Source organism: Oreochromis aureus, linkage group 22 (genome assembly GCF_013358895.1).
Source record: "Oreochromis aureus strain Israel breed Guangdong linkage group 22, ZZ_aureus, whole genome shotgun sequence".
NCBI lineage: Eukaryota > Metazoa > Chordata > Actinopteri > Cichliformes > Cichlidae > Oreochromis > Oreochromis aureus.
In genome coordinates, this window is record NC_052962.1 from 14,130,448 (window position 1) to 14,143,632 (window position 13,185).

Sequence of the window (13,185 nt, forward strand, 5' to 3'; positions counted from 1 at the left end):
AATAACCCAGAATTACAATGAAATATAATTTCTTGGCTCACATACCCTCAAATACAATCGCCACAGCCTTGGTGTAAATCGTCTTCTCTGCTATTTTTGGAGAATTTGTTGAAGACATCCAGATTAAAAAAGCTGCCACAAACATGTGAGGGATGTGTTTCATCCTCTAATCTTGTTTGGACCCCACCGCTCTCATCTTAAGTGCTTCTTTAGCTATAGTGAGTGGCACACAAGCCGCCAATTTAACAGCTGCAGACATTTCCAACTCATCTGGCCCCGACATTGCACTGAATTACATTCCATCTCTGACTTCCTCTCTGGCTCTCACTGTCTGCCAGATTTGCATTTGGCAGGGAGAGGAGCTGCTCTCTACAGTTAGTTAAAAGCAGTATTCATTCTTTGAAAGGGCAGAGTTGCTGATCTGATGCTACGGCGGCCAAGGTTTTTAAAACGGAGAGAAATGCAAACAGATAGAGAGGCAAGTTTCTCCCGGGATGTCCTATTGCCTTTGAGAATTCAACCATTCCCTCTCTTATTATCGCGGAATCCTTACCTTAAACAGAGAAATTCCATGATTGAATTAGCTTTGCAATATGGCAGGCATGCAACATGCATATACGTGTGCAGTATATTGCATGTTTTGATGGAAACACACAGAAAGCAATAGCTAACTCACTCACACAAAAATCATATGGGATTCTGTCCTTCTACACTTTGCTGTTCAGATGGGTCGATGGTGCTGTGGTGCTGTTCGTTTGAACTCGTTGGTTTCGATAGCACCATTATTGGATAATATGCTTAGTGAGTCATTTTCACACTTTGATATACATCACTTGGAGTTTAAACATACAAGCTTCTGAATCAACAGTACATTTGACACCCTATGTACTTTTTCACAATCTTTCCACAACACGTCGTCCTGTTGCAACTGGAAAGTAAAACACTGATTTAATCCTAAGAGGCACTCTCTGACATCCATCTCCGAATCAAACATATCCTAACAGGGTGAAATTGTAGCAGTAAATTACATCCGGTTTCTCTTCAGAGTTTTTTTTTTCCTTTTTCCATATTCACGAGTGCACTCGTTACTCATCTGACAGTGATTTTTTATGAGTCTTAATGACTCGTCCTTAACGTCCTTTGCCCCGAGTGAAGTATTTTCACTTTTTGAGCGAAAATGTTGCTTCCATCTCTTTAATCAACCTTCAGTAGTCAGCAAGATGCCATTAAGGGAAGATCTAAAGTGTGTATGTGTGCATGTGACTATGTACAGTATGTCAGTGAGTGTTTGCAAAAATTAAGGTGGGCTGAAAGACATTCATCAGGGAATTTTTTTTACTCTGATCCTGTCAGTCTTGGTCCATCTGCTGCAAAACCCTGTACCATTAGGAAGTGGAGAGGGGGGGTATCACACACATATTAAAATCACTCATACAGAGACACTAAACTAATATGAAGCTGTCTGTCATTATGAGAATAACTCATTTCAACGGTCATCCTCTCAAAGAGCAGCTATAAATACTATTCATCTGAAAATTATAGCAGCTGTTATACTTAGGCACACAACTGTGTTATTATCACAGTGTACTGTTACTGTATAAGATAGACAGCATGTATTAGAAACTCCCTAAATTTGAACTAACACATTTGAAGGCTGCACCTATGGAACTATGAGGTATGTGAATAGACATTTTTCTTCTTTACACGTGTTTGGCATTGATAGATTGGTGATAAATGTTAGTTTAGAAATGAAGACCATCTAGTTGTTTCTAAAGTTAAATGAAATGTCAGGTAGATCGAGATGTCTTCCTTTTCCTGGTGTAAATGAACTTGTAAATGATTCCACAAGCATTAATGACTGTGAACCCTTCCACTCTTGTTTATCAACCCACTTCTAACTTAACTTGCATTATCACAACCTGAACAGCCATCAATGTAAAATTCAGGGAGACAGTGGAAAAAAACTCAACCAGCGTTGCCTTTATTCCCTTTGTCCTCAACCTATCACCCACCTCCAGGGATCCTGCTGAGAGGCTGGTGTTGGCATTGGTGCTGCCCAGGTTGCGTGGCAGGGTCCTGGTTCTCTCCACTGTTGTTCCCCCTGTCAGAATCTGTCTGACTGAAGGTCTCTGGCCCGGCTTTAGCTGCAAAGAATTCCCATGGGAATGCATATGTCCTCCATGGGAGTGCACAAGACCACCCTGAGGCATCAAGTGGCCCTGCCCATGGGGCAATGTTTTGATCGTCCCAAAGGAGCGGTTGAGGTTCATGGTGATGTTCATGTCACCCACACTGGATGGCACAAAATCCGCCGGATAGGCCTCACTCTCTGCCGGATGAAGGGTCAGAGGAGAGGGAGGCGGCGGGAAGGGAGGATCCTCCACTGCAATGTTGAGAGGCTTGTCCTCACCCCCCAGTCCCAGGCCTCCTCCTTGGGAGGAGGGTGTTGCAGGTTTGAAAGTGACTGTCCTGCGAGGTAAGACCATGTAGTCCCCCTCTCCTCCACCACCCCCCTCTCCTCCGTCTCCCCCACCCCCTCCGCTTCCAGCACTTCCGTCCTGGGAGGTGTTGGATGAAGCCGGAGGTCGAGCCCAGCCCAGGCCACTCTCGGTGCACAGGTAGATCGGAGCGCCGCCACGTTGCTGCCCCTGTTGTCTCTGCTGGTCCACATTCACTTCCTTCTTTAGGGGGGTTTCACTCAGCTCATTGAGGCCTCCCAGAGGTGGAACCTTGCAGATAAAACAAACAACAAACAAACAAAAAACCCCAATAAAATTGCTTTTTTGCAAACAGAATTATTTTCGATAAACTATATTCTTTTTTATTTCTTTAGCAATCCTGCTTAACTTCATATGATGAGACACATTCCATCTCTTTTTGTCGTGTTCAACTTGATTTAATTTCAATACAATGTCCAGAAGGATGGAAGTTGAAAAATGAATGAGCTAATCTGTTTGGAAGTTTAGAAACTTTAATCGTGCACCTGTACAATAAGGTTAGGAGGGGGGATGTTCCCTGGGAGAGTGCTGAAGTTGACCCCTACTCCGCCCTCCTGATGGGCTGCCAGCTTAGGATCGTCCTCATCATCCAGGGAGATGCGGGAAAGGGTCCCAGTGATAGTGGCTGGGTTACAGGTGTTCACCTCTTTGAAAATGACTGTAGTGAGACGAGGGAGGCGTAAGGATTTGGAAAGAGACAGCAAAGAGAATGGAAGATAGGCAAGAGATATGGGAGAAGGAATATGGATAGTTGGTGAAAGGAGAAATATAGTGAAGGTGAAAAGTTTACAGGTGGGTGTGAATAGAGAAGGGGGGGGTGGGGGCGGGGGGGGTAATTGGGTTGAGGAATAGACGTTGAATGGAAGAGAATAAATATATTTAATGCCAAAGAGAACACAATTGACAAGAGAGATGTGCAACGCAGAGACTGACAGCATAAATTAAATTAAACTGATACTGAAATATGCTTGCAGCTATAAAACAGCCTTAAGATACAATGTATCTCTAAAGAAAAATGTGATTTTCTCATGTTGTGCTTGGTATACAGTGACTGACTTTTTGTTTCTGACACTGTGACCTTAAATCTCAGAGTAATGTCCTCAGTGAAAAATACTATGTGAAACCCAGTGCTTTTCTCTTGCCTGCTTTCACATACTGACGTACATCTATATGCACTAAAGGATGTGTTTTGAGCATTAAGGTATGCGTGTGTTTCACAATACTGTTAATAGCACAACACAAAACTTGTTTGCAGTGGCTGTGAATTAGTTTTCATGCTCATTAATCACAGGAGAAGCTCAGACACTGCACACTTCTAGAAGAGTTACTGCGTAACTAACTCGGACATGCTTATGAAAGACAATCTTCTGTCACAGCTATCATCAATCACACACACACACACACACACACACACACACACACACACACACACACACACACACACACACACATCAAACCATCTGGAAATTCATGCAAGATATCATGCTCATTCTGTCACCATCAGAGGAGTAGATATTTACATGGCCCCAAAATCCCAATTTTTAGACCAAAGTATGTAGCTCAGACTGTTTTCATGGAAGCTGTATTGATTTAACAGAATGTCAGGCTAGACATTTGATCAAAAATTGAAGCTGGATCCTGCTGAAGGTGAATGCAGCAAAAGCACACTGGCTTACTACAGAAACTGTCATTTCCTCTGTTCCATCATCCCGTTGGTGCAAACTGACAGGCTGGATTGGAACAGGTTTTGGAGAAATCTGACCAATCTGCTCCCATCACATCTGCAACAAACAGTGGATGGCTCAGAGAAAGACCTATAGACGAATCCAGCGTCGTTTTTGTGTGTGTTTTGTTCTAAAGTACCGCTGCTGTTTTTTTGCTGATGCAGAGTGGAAGTGAACACATTTACACTGACAGTGAAAGCAAGGATATTTAAATTAATCACTGTCGGGGGGCAATGAAAGTAGTCGCTATGAATGTGGAAGTTAATTTCAGATTAGTCCTTTGAGACTAATTACTACATAACCTTTGGGGGAAAAAAAGAACACAAATGCCTTGTGTGTGGAATACGTGTTATATACAACAGATTAACTGCTTTAAACCTAGCAGGAAGATTCCAGGTAAAGCCTGAGATCGATGTAATGACGTTACCTACTGGTGAAGCTTTAAGTTGGCGCTTTTAACCGGCGCTCTCTGGTTGTTATGAAAACCAAATGTAACAACTGAGGGGTTGATCTGACCGTGAAACCGAGGCACGCAGCATACTCGCTGGTGATGAGGATATGGTCAGTAATTCTCTTTTTTCACTCTAATGATGATTTTAATTTTGTAAATCATAATAATGTATAATTTTACAACTTAACCTACCAATTTAGCCCATAAAGTTGTCATAAAAACGGTCACAGAGCCAGGAGCTAGTGTCCCATAGACTTCCATAAAGTTTTATGGAAGTCTATGGGACAATAGCGATAGGAAAGGCAGGTTTAATGTCAACCTTTGCTGACTTGATTTTTGAGACGTGGAAGCTACATTCTACGAATTCAGTCACTAGTTTCAAGTATTATTCAATACATGAAGTTCATAAAAATGATAAAGCAGCATATGCTCACAATGCAATGGCAGTTCTCTTGTGTTTGAGTATATAGCGTCCATCGGTTTCTTGGTTAGATCTCGCCCTTGCTCATGATGTTTGACCTCGAAACTCTAAGATGCTTAGAGTGAAACTTTCAGAAGGCCTTTGCTGACACATACGTAAAGTCAGAATTGAATGGTCCACTTTTAAACCGGGGAACGTCTTACTACGCGTGTACTGAATGTCAAAAAAAATAAGAAAGATCGGCTATTTGGGGGAGGGATAGCTCAGTAGGTAGAGTGGTGGCCCCACGATCGGAAGGTCGGGGGTTCGACTCCACTAAACGGCTACCCTGAGGTACCCCTGAGCAAGGTACCGTCCCTACACACTGCTCCCCGGGCGCTGCATTGGTGGCTGCCCACTGCTTCACTGGGTGAATGGGTTAAATGCAGAGGAGTAATTTCCCTACGGGGACTAACACATACACATTATACATTATTATTATTTGAACAGGTTTAAAGTTTGGCTAGAAAATATAGGAAGGCACCCACTAGAAAGAGATACAGTATGTAGGGTGGTGCCATCATCAGCATAGACACAATCAGACCCCAAAAAACCCCAGAACTGTTTAATAGATGCAGTAAACGAATATGGCTTTCAGCTGGATTCGTCTATAGGAGCTCTTAGAGTTTACAGACACATCAGGTAGTATTTATTAGGTCAGTAAGGTGCAAAACTTACATGGGTGTCCTCTCTCTGCAAGGGTTTTGGGAGGGAGTGGAGGGGTGGGAGGTGGAGTGACTCGTTGTTAATATTTCAAAGCACAACACACACTTATACTGTGGTACATCTGTAACACATCCAAACACCCACACAGGAGCATTGTCGACTAACGAGTGAAACAGGTCTGAACACATTGAGGAGTGTTATTATCATGCACAATTAAGCACAGTCTCATCCAAACATATGCTCGCTGAACACTTATTGGGCAGAATCAGTGTGATTGATAAGGCATAATAATTTGCTGCGCCGAGATGTAGCGCATCATCTCCTGTCATTTCATCAACACATGCGGCAGCAAGTTAAGAATGAAACAGCTTGCAATGCTAATCCTGTGTAGGACAAGGGAACAGAGAAGAGAATGGAGACAAAAGGAGAAGGAGGGAAAGCGAAATCAGGTAGAAGGGAGAGCTCACCTGTTTGACAAGCCAAGTCAACGTCCTTCTCAAAATCCGTCTGACGTAGAAGGCGGGGCAGGCGGTGGGGGAGAGAGGAGGCACAATTAATTTGTGCATTCAGAGCAACAGGAAGCACACGAGTCCGAGTGAGCGACTGGATCTCAAATGGATATGATGTATCCAATGACTCTCATGCTCTGATTCAACTCTATAGAAAAGGACCTGATCCCAATCTGCCACTTTATATGAGTCAATTAGCAATCCTCTCCATAAACAGAACAAAACAAAACAAAAAAGATGCACTGAAAATGTTCAGTTTTTCCTTCTTTGCAATGAATTCATCCCAACGCCTTTTCTAACCAAAAAAAGAACAGAGGAAAAAGCTACATTTTGTCTAAGGCCTACACAACCGCTGCTTTTTTCGTGATGTTTATCAGTTCACAGCAGCAGATCCAAAACAGACTTTGAGAGAGACGAGCAGAAGGCTGTGAGGTACGTAATGCTTCTGCATGCCTCATCAGTCACCTCGCTATCATCTGAATGGAAACAGGGACAGAAATTTACACAGCAGCTAAACTATTATCTGCTGTTCCAGCTGAAGCAAAACTTTGCAGCTTCCTAGCAAGGATGAGGAAAAAAAATATATAATGTAAGAATGCAATCCATTGACAGGAGCGAAGAAAACACAAACTTACACACAACACTGCTTTTAACCTGTACTCAATATTCAGATTTTATGTAGATAAGGTACTTCGGGCACAACCAAATCTGATGTTTATTTGCTTTGATCTCGTACTTCACTCGAGCGATGCAGGGTGGCACTGCTCCTTGGGGTAAAGAAACCCAGAGGGTGGCGAGTTGAATGAAGAAGCTCTCTTTCCAAAATGGCCACCACTCAAGTTTTTCTGAACTTTAGTAAAAGTGAAGCTCATTGCTATGCAGATGCGATCCTCCCTTTTCTCACCATAGAGCCTCGTCCCGTCCTCGGCGGGATTCACTTACAAAAGCCTTTGTTTGGATAATAAACTACAGATTTCAGACAGTTTGGGCATGCCACAGAGGCAAGGAGAAGAGGAAAAGGGCGGAAATGAAAAACTAAAAGAGAGAAGGAGAGAGTGTGCAAAGGTCTCAAAGGAGCAGAGAAGCTCTTAGTACGCAAATCACCCGCAGCACCATAAATGGTTCTCTACTAAATGGACAAATGAGGATATTAAGAAAAAAACCAAAAAACCAAAACTCTCCTCTCTTTTTGTCTCTTTCATCCACATTGAGAAAAAAAACAAATCATCTTTATTCTAACCATTATGCACTCTCTCTGCAACTGCCTCACAGGTTACATACACTGAGTCATCAACATCAACTAAATAATATAAAGGAACAGACTGCAGCATATACTGAGGGAGCATACGTAACGTACACGTTCCTGTAGTTAGTCAAGTCTCTTAGAAATCACAGCTATTACTGCAGTACATACACTTAAAGGTGCGATATGTAAGAAACACAAAACTAACTTTGGCAAAACTACAACTTTGCTTTTTGCTAACAGTTAGCTTAGAGCATCAGAGTGCACAGGGGTACAGCAAAAGGCAATTTGGGTCTTTACTAGAGCCCAACCGATATAGGTGTTTAAGATGGACAGTGATGCTTATTGATTTTAAAAAGTTGATATATTGGCGGACATTTTTTTTTTCCTTTCAGATACTCGAAATATAAACAGATTTTACTTTGTTATGTGTAGTTATTTATGAGTCATTACTAATACAATATGATAATATGGCAGATAGCAGAATATGCAGATTCAAAATCATGTTTTACAAACAATAAATAAACAGTAAACAAGCTGGTTGTTGCTTTGGTGGTGTTCCATTGTCAACAGGGAAGTTGTACAGTGCCCTCTGGTGGACAAAATATGAACCATAAACACTCATAACATGGCTGAATGGTGTTTCTACTGCCTCTTTAATGTTTTACATTTTAATGTATCAACTGTTATAAATGCAGATAATGATATATCAGCAAACAACTAATACTGGCCAATATATCGGCCCTATGACTATTTTTGTCAGGCTCTTCACAGGTTTAATGTACATAAAAACATAACTAAGGGCTAATTATTGGACCTCTATGCACCTTTTTAAAGTGCCAAAATATGCATATATGACCTTGTAATAGGACAAGAAAGGTTATATACACATCTGAGTACATTTCCAAGCATAGGTACAGAAATGCCTAAATCTAGAAATATCTATTTCTGTAACATTGCAAAAATGTCACCAGGGGTGATTTCCCTAAAGTACAAAAACACCCATCAAGGGTACAGTGGCAACTGTACCAAACCACTGTATCTCTTAACAAATACGAAAGTGTATTTTTCTTGGGTTGGGCTTATTTTGTTATTTCAGAGCACAGTAATGGTAGGGTTTTGATTCTATTTCCCACCTCTCCGTTAAGTTAAGAGGCTGCTTACAGTAGCTCCAGACAGCTCAGAAGCAGTGAGTGTCGAGTGGTTAACATTTTCTCATCCATCTCTCAGGAAGAACCTGTCAAAATGCTCAAGTAATCCTGTAGCATTTATTAATAAATGTTGCTTTACATATTGCACCTTTTCTACTTACGGATCTGACTATTTCTACCAACAACTGTTTTTTTGGGTTACATACTGGTTGGCTGCTGATGTGATTATGGGCGTGGTTATGGTTGTGGGTGTTGTTGAGGATGGGGGTATGCTCATTAACATGGCTCAAAGCGTGGCTGTGGTTGCCGTGGGTCAGACTGTGGTAACAGCCTTGCTGGGATGTCTGGTGGCACGCTGGTGGGAGCGGCTGTGCGTGGCAACCTGATAAGCACAGGGATGTGCCGTAACGCAAAGACCCACTCTGCTTTCCGCAGGCGCTCACATTTGCACACTTCTGATGATATAAAAAAAAGAATTAATGAAAAACATAAAGTTGAAATGTAAGAAGAGGACATCTAACCAGCTTTGCAAAGAACAGCGCTGATTTTTAATCAGAATTTAGCTAATCAAATAAATTTCCAGAGACAGCTTTGATTCCGTTTTAACAAGAGGGTGTAGCTGCAGTTCTACATCTTTACGCCGTCTCTAAATGTCAAGGGTTTAACATGCTAATGAGATTTCCCATGAATATACCAAGAGCACCTGAGAGAATGGTGTTCACTGTAATTATGATGCAGCTATAACTGGTGGCAACCTCGTCAAATTATCCATCACAATTAATGTTCTCAAGGGTGCTGCGTCTCTCACACAGCCGCTCTCCGTGCATATGTGCAGTCTGAAAAGACGTCCTCAAAGTCGCACGTATTTAGACAAGAAAAGTTAAGAAAACAAGAGCACCTGTCTGTCTAATGCACTGTCGCTGGCACACTGATGAGCCAACACACACGCCATGATAATACAGTTAACCCAAAATTAAACATTCCAGTTAGACTGTAAAGGAAAACAGAGAGTGAGAGTGTGGCGCGATGGCTTCATTGAGCAGAGCGATGGCTCCAAAGTTTAATCTTGAAAACCTCAGAGGAGCATTCAGAAACCCATAATCGTTACCGCAAACAGGTCTGAGGGAGAAATAAAGGGAATAGGGATGAGGGCTACTCATTCTCTCATGGTTGTGGTGTTACTATACTGTCATTGCTGGGGCAGGTCAAGTCTCTATGATTTATCACACTATTAACAACATCTGGAACGCACACAATAACCTAACAGCTTATAGCGCTGCGGTCTTTTAGAAAAAAGAAAAAAGATGAAGGACTTTCGGTTAGAAGAACATAAAAGTGCTGAAATGTCTGTTGTGATAAAATATGATTAGAGGCTGTGATGTATAGACCAATAAGCTCTCACTCCCGAGTTGTCACACACGGATGCCTGGTGAGGACCAGACGATTTCACAACAGCTTATTTCAATGCGCAGGTTAGTCCAATTCAGTTTGTCGGGTGTCTTTCAGTGTTCGTATGTCAAAAAACGGGAGTGAGAATATGTTTTAACAGCAAATGACAATGAAATGATATAATAGCAGGAGACTGTTCGGTGAAACAGCAGAAGTTAGTTTCAGGCTGGAAACTAGACAAGCTTCAAGTGAAATTTCATTCATGGGATGATCTCACATATAAAAAAAGAAAAAGAAAAAAAAAGACACTGCTTAATGCATGAACCCCTGTTAAGGTAAAGATGGTTAAGGAGAAAACGAGAAAGCCAGGTGCGAGTTTGATCACGTCTGTAATGGCATCATGCTTTGCTCTGCTGGAATTGGAGCTTGCGGGGAAAACCTTCAGCCTAGTTAATGTTAGTCTGAGGCAAATGGACTGCAATGTGGGATGAAATGGAGTGCTATTCACCATGATCTGCACCTGTCCATTCTTGCAGGAGTCTGGTGAGTTTTCGCTGTCGTCTTTACATCCCCCCATTCGACACCGCACCGCGTCCTGCACCTGGGGGTTGGAAGGGGGATGCGGGAGAAGGGAGGGTGGAAACGTAGAGAGGGAAGGAGGGGCGGGGAGGATGATGAGGGAGAGGAAGAGATGATGCAAAGGAAAGAAGTTAGTGGAGGAACTTTTCCTTAAGTTAGTTTGGCAAACATTGGAGCGTGGGGACCATGCTCCTTACACAACTCCTTACATGCTTCATCTATATCACCGCAATGGCAGGTGTACGGTGAATACCAACTTATGTAAAAAGTCCCATTGTTCATGAGGAAACTCGGCTTGCAGATTATATAACAGTTAAAGGAGCGGTATAGAAAGCCCATAGTATACTTTGAAAGTGGCCTATTTGAGCCTAGTGTGATTACTGTTCACAGTACTAATTAAAATTAACAGCATGGTATATACTGTAGATGTTCTAAACCCGAGGCCTTTCCTGTGTTATGCTGTTTTTTCCTTATCCTCCCACATACTGTATCTAAGTAAACACACACCAGCGCGCTGTCAAAGGGCCGCTCCTTGTAACAAAGAACAACCCCCCCCCAATCGCGATCTGTATTACAGGTATCCTGGTTAGTTGCTGAGGAAGTAGCAGCACATTGGGCGGTCTCCTGGTCTATGTACACGAGTGGACTGCATCCATGTCTGCATGGACTGGTTTATTCCTCCATTGTTTCATTTATTTATCACTTCCTTTTATATCCATACTCATCCTCAGTGGCCTTTGTTCCCAGTTCTGTGTTAGTGCGCGAGTGTTTGTGTGTATGTGAGTGCGTGCACTGGCACCCAATGCAGCTCATTCCTACTTCAAAGAGAAATGCCCCACTATGGGTACCTACCTCTCTCTCTCCACATTCCTCTCTATTTCCTCCTCCCCTACTATCATCCCCTGCTTCGCTTCTGAATCACAGTTTCTTCTCACAGATCTCTGCGTGCGTTCCCTTCCTCACTACCTAACTTTAACTTAGTTCCTCCATCACAAGACGCTCCCCTTTCTGCTGTTTACATAATATCACACTTTATGCTACCTTCTCTCTGTTTTTTTTGCACTGTAATACATCCTGATCCCCCCCACCCTCCCTCTATTACTTCCTCCGTTGCGGCACTCCCCTCTGTCTGTTGTTCTGCAGCTACGAAGGATTTACGCTCACTCTTGCAAGAGGATTTTCATACATTTACAATAAATAATTCCTGGATTTACGGTACCCTGATCCCTGCCGCTTTTGTGATATTGATTTAATGCAGCTAAGCATTCAGAGCATTTAAAAATTCACTTACACTATGCAGTTCGTTCAATATCATAATGATCTCTTTGACAGAGGTTGTGCCGCGCGCCGCGTACATGCGTCGGAAACAGATGACACATTTACAGTTATGGAAAACTGACGACATTGTAAAATCCATTAATTGTAGCCAGAGCAGTTGTGAGCGATGCAATATTGAATAAGTGCGCACACACTGGCATGGGTGCCATTGTCTGTCTCAAGGACAAGAATACATGTATGTCCATAATGAGTTTAAAATCCGGGATCCCTGGGGACACAGTAAAGCCTGTGGCAAACAGGCACTTGGGGCTATTAGTGAGGGACTTATCGTCTTATTTCATACAGCATCATAGTAAGCTCCTTAAAGCAGACTTGGATCAGATGGACAATGCCGCACTATCCTACTGCATTATGAAGAAGTAGTGCCGCAGCACAGGACATGAATACCGTGCTAATCCGTCTCGTGTCTGATCCGCTTGTGTTCTGACGTGACTTCATACTGACCCCAGAAGCTAACGTGACATTTAAGAAAATGAATCCCGGCATCCCAGCAAAGGCAGCGACTATCTCTGAGTTCATTGTGTACTGCAGAGTTAGAATAAATTCAAAAAATACGTGGCATCCACGCAGCAAATGCTCAACAGGAGGAGGGGGAGGAAGAGACTGGACTCACCTCTCGGCGCATGGCGCAGTGGACGGTGATGATAACAAAGCCTTGAACAGAGTCAAAGACGGCAAAGAGAACCTAGAGGAGAGAAATTAGATGCTCCTGTTAGTTGGTGCACATTTGTTTAATACTGCAGTGGTTCAGAAACTTTTTAAACCATGGGGTCCCCCTTAATTTTAAGTTGCTTTATATTTCTGTGCAAATGCTTAAACTTCAACTAACCACTGAATAGAATAAATGCAAGCACATAGCAACTAACTGTATCGTACTTGTTGCCTTCAAAAGTAAAATTAGCTGAGAGTGCAAATTTCAAAATATTATAATGTCTGCACTTGAATTCTCTGTAGCGTACCACATGGTGCTGTGGCACCCACTCTATTGTTATTTTGTGTTGTAATGAATCATTAGAGAAACCCTCATATAATAACAAAATGAGTCAGTAGTCATGATTATTCATAATAAATCATCACAGTCAATACTCTCACTCACTGTTTGTGTTGCCACTTGTGATCTTGACACAGTGGGAATTGTTTGTTTTAAAGTAAAATAAGATTATTTTCATGCTGACCT

At 42.3% G+C, this 13,185-nt stretch overlaps 1 protein-coding gene across 1 annotated transcript in view; it reads right to left on the bottom strand.

Annotated features, from left to right (window-relative positions):
* The window catches only part of adgrb2 (adhesion G protein-coupled receptor B2), a 170,297-nt gene that overhangs the window by 18,087 nt on the left and 139,025 nt on the right, over positions 1–13,185 (bottom strand). Inside the window, exons 24-29 of the mRNA XM_039605297.1 lie at positions 12,622–12,693; positions 10,600–10,692; positions 6,267–6,306; positions 5,812–5,826; positions 2,984–3,156; positions 2,013–2,729 (exon numbers count right to left, since the gene is read on the bottom strand). Of these exons, the coding sequence (XP_039461231.1) occupies positions 2,013–2,729; positions 2,984–3,156; positions 5,812–5,826; positions 6,267–6,306; positions 10,600–10,692; positions 12,622–12,693 (1,110 nt within the window). The remainder of the gene's footprint in view (positions 1–2,012; positions 2,730–2,983; positions 3,157–5,811; positions 5,827–6,266; positions 6,307–10,599; positions 10,693–12,621; positions 12,694–13,185) is intronic.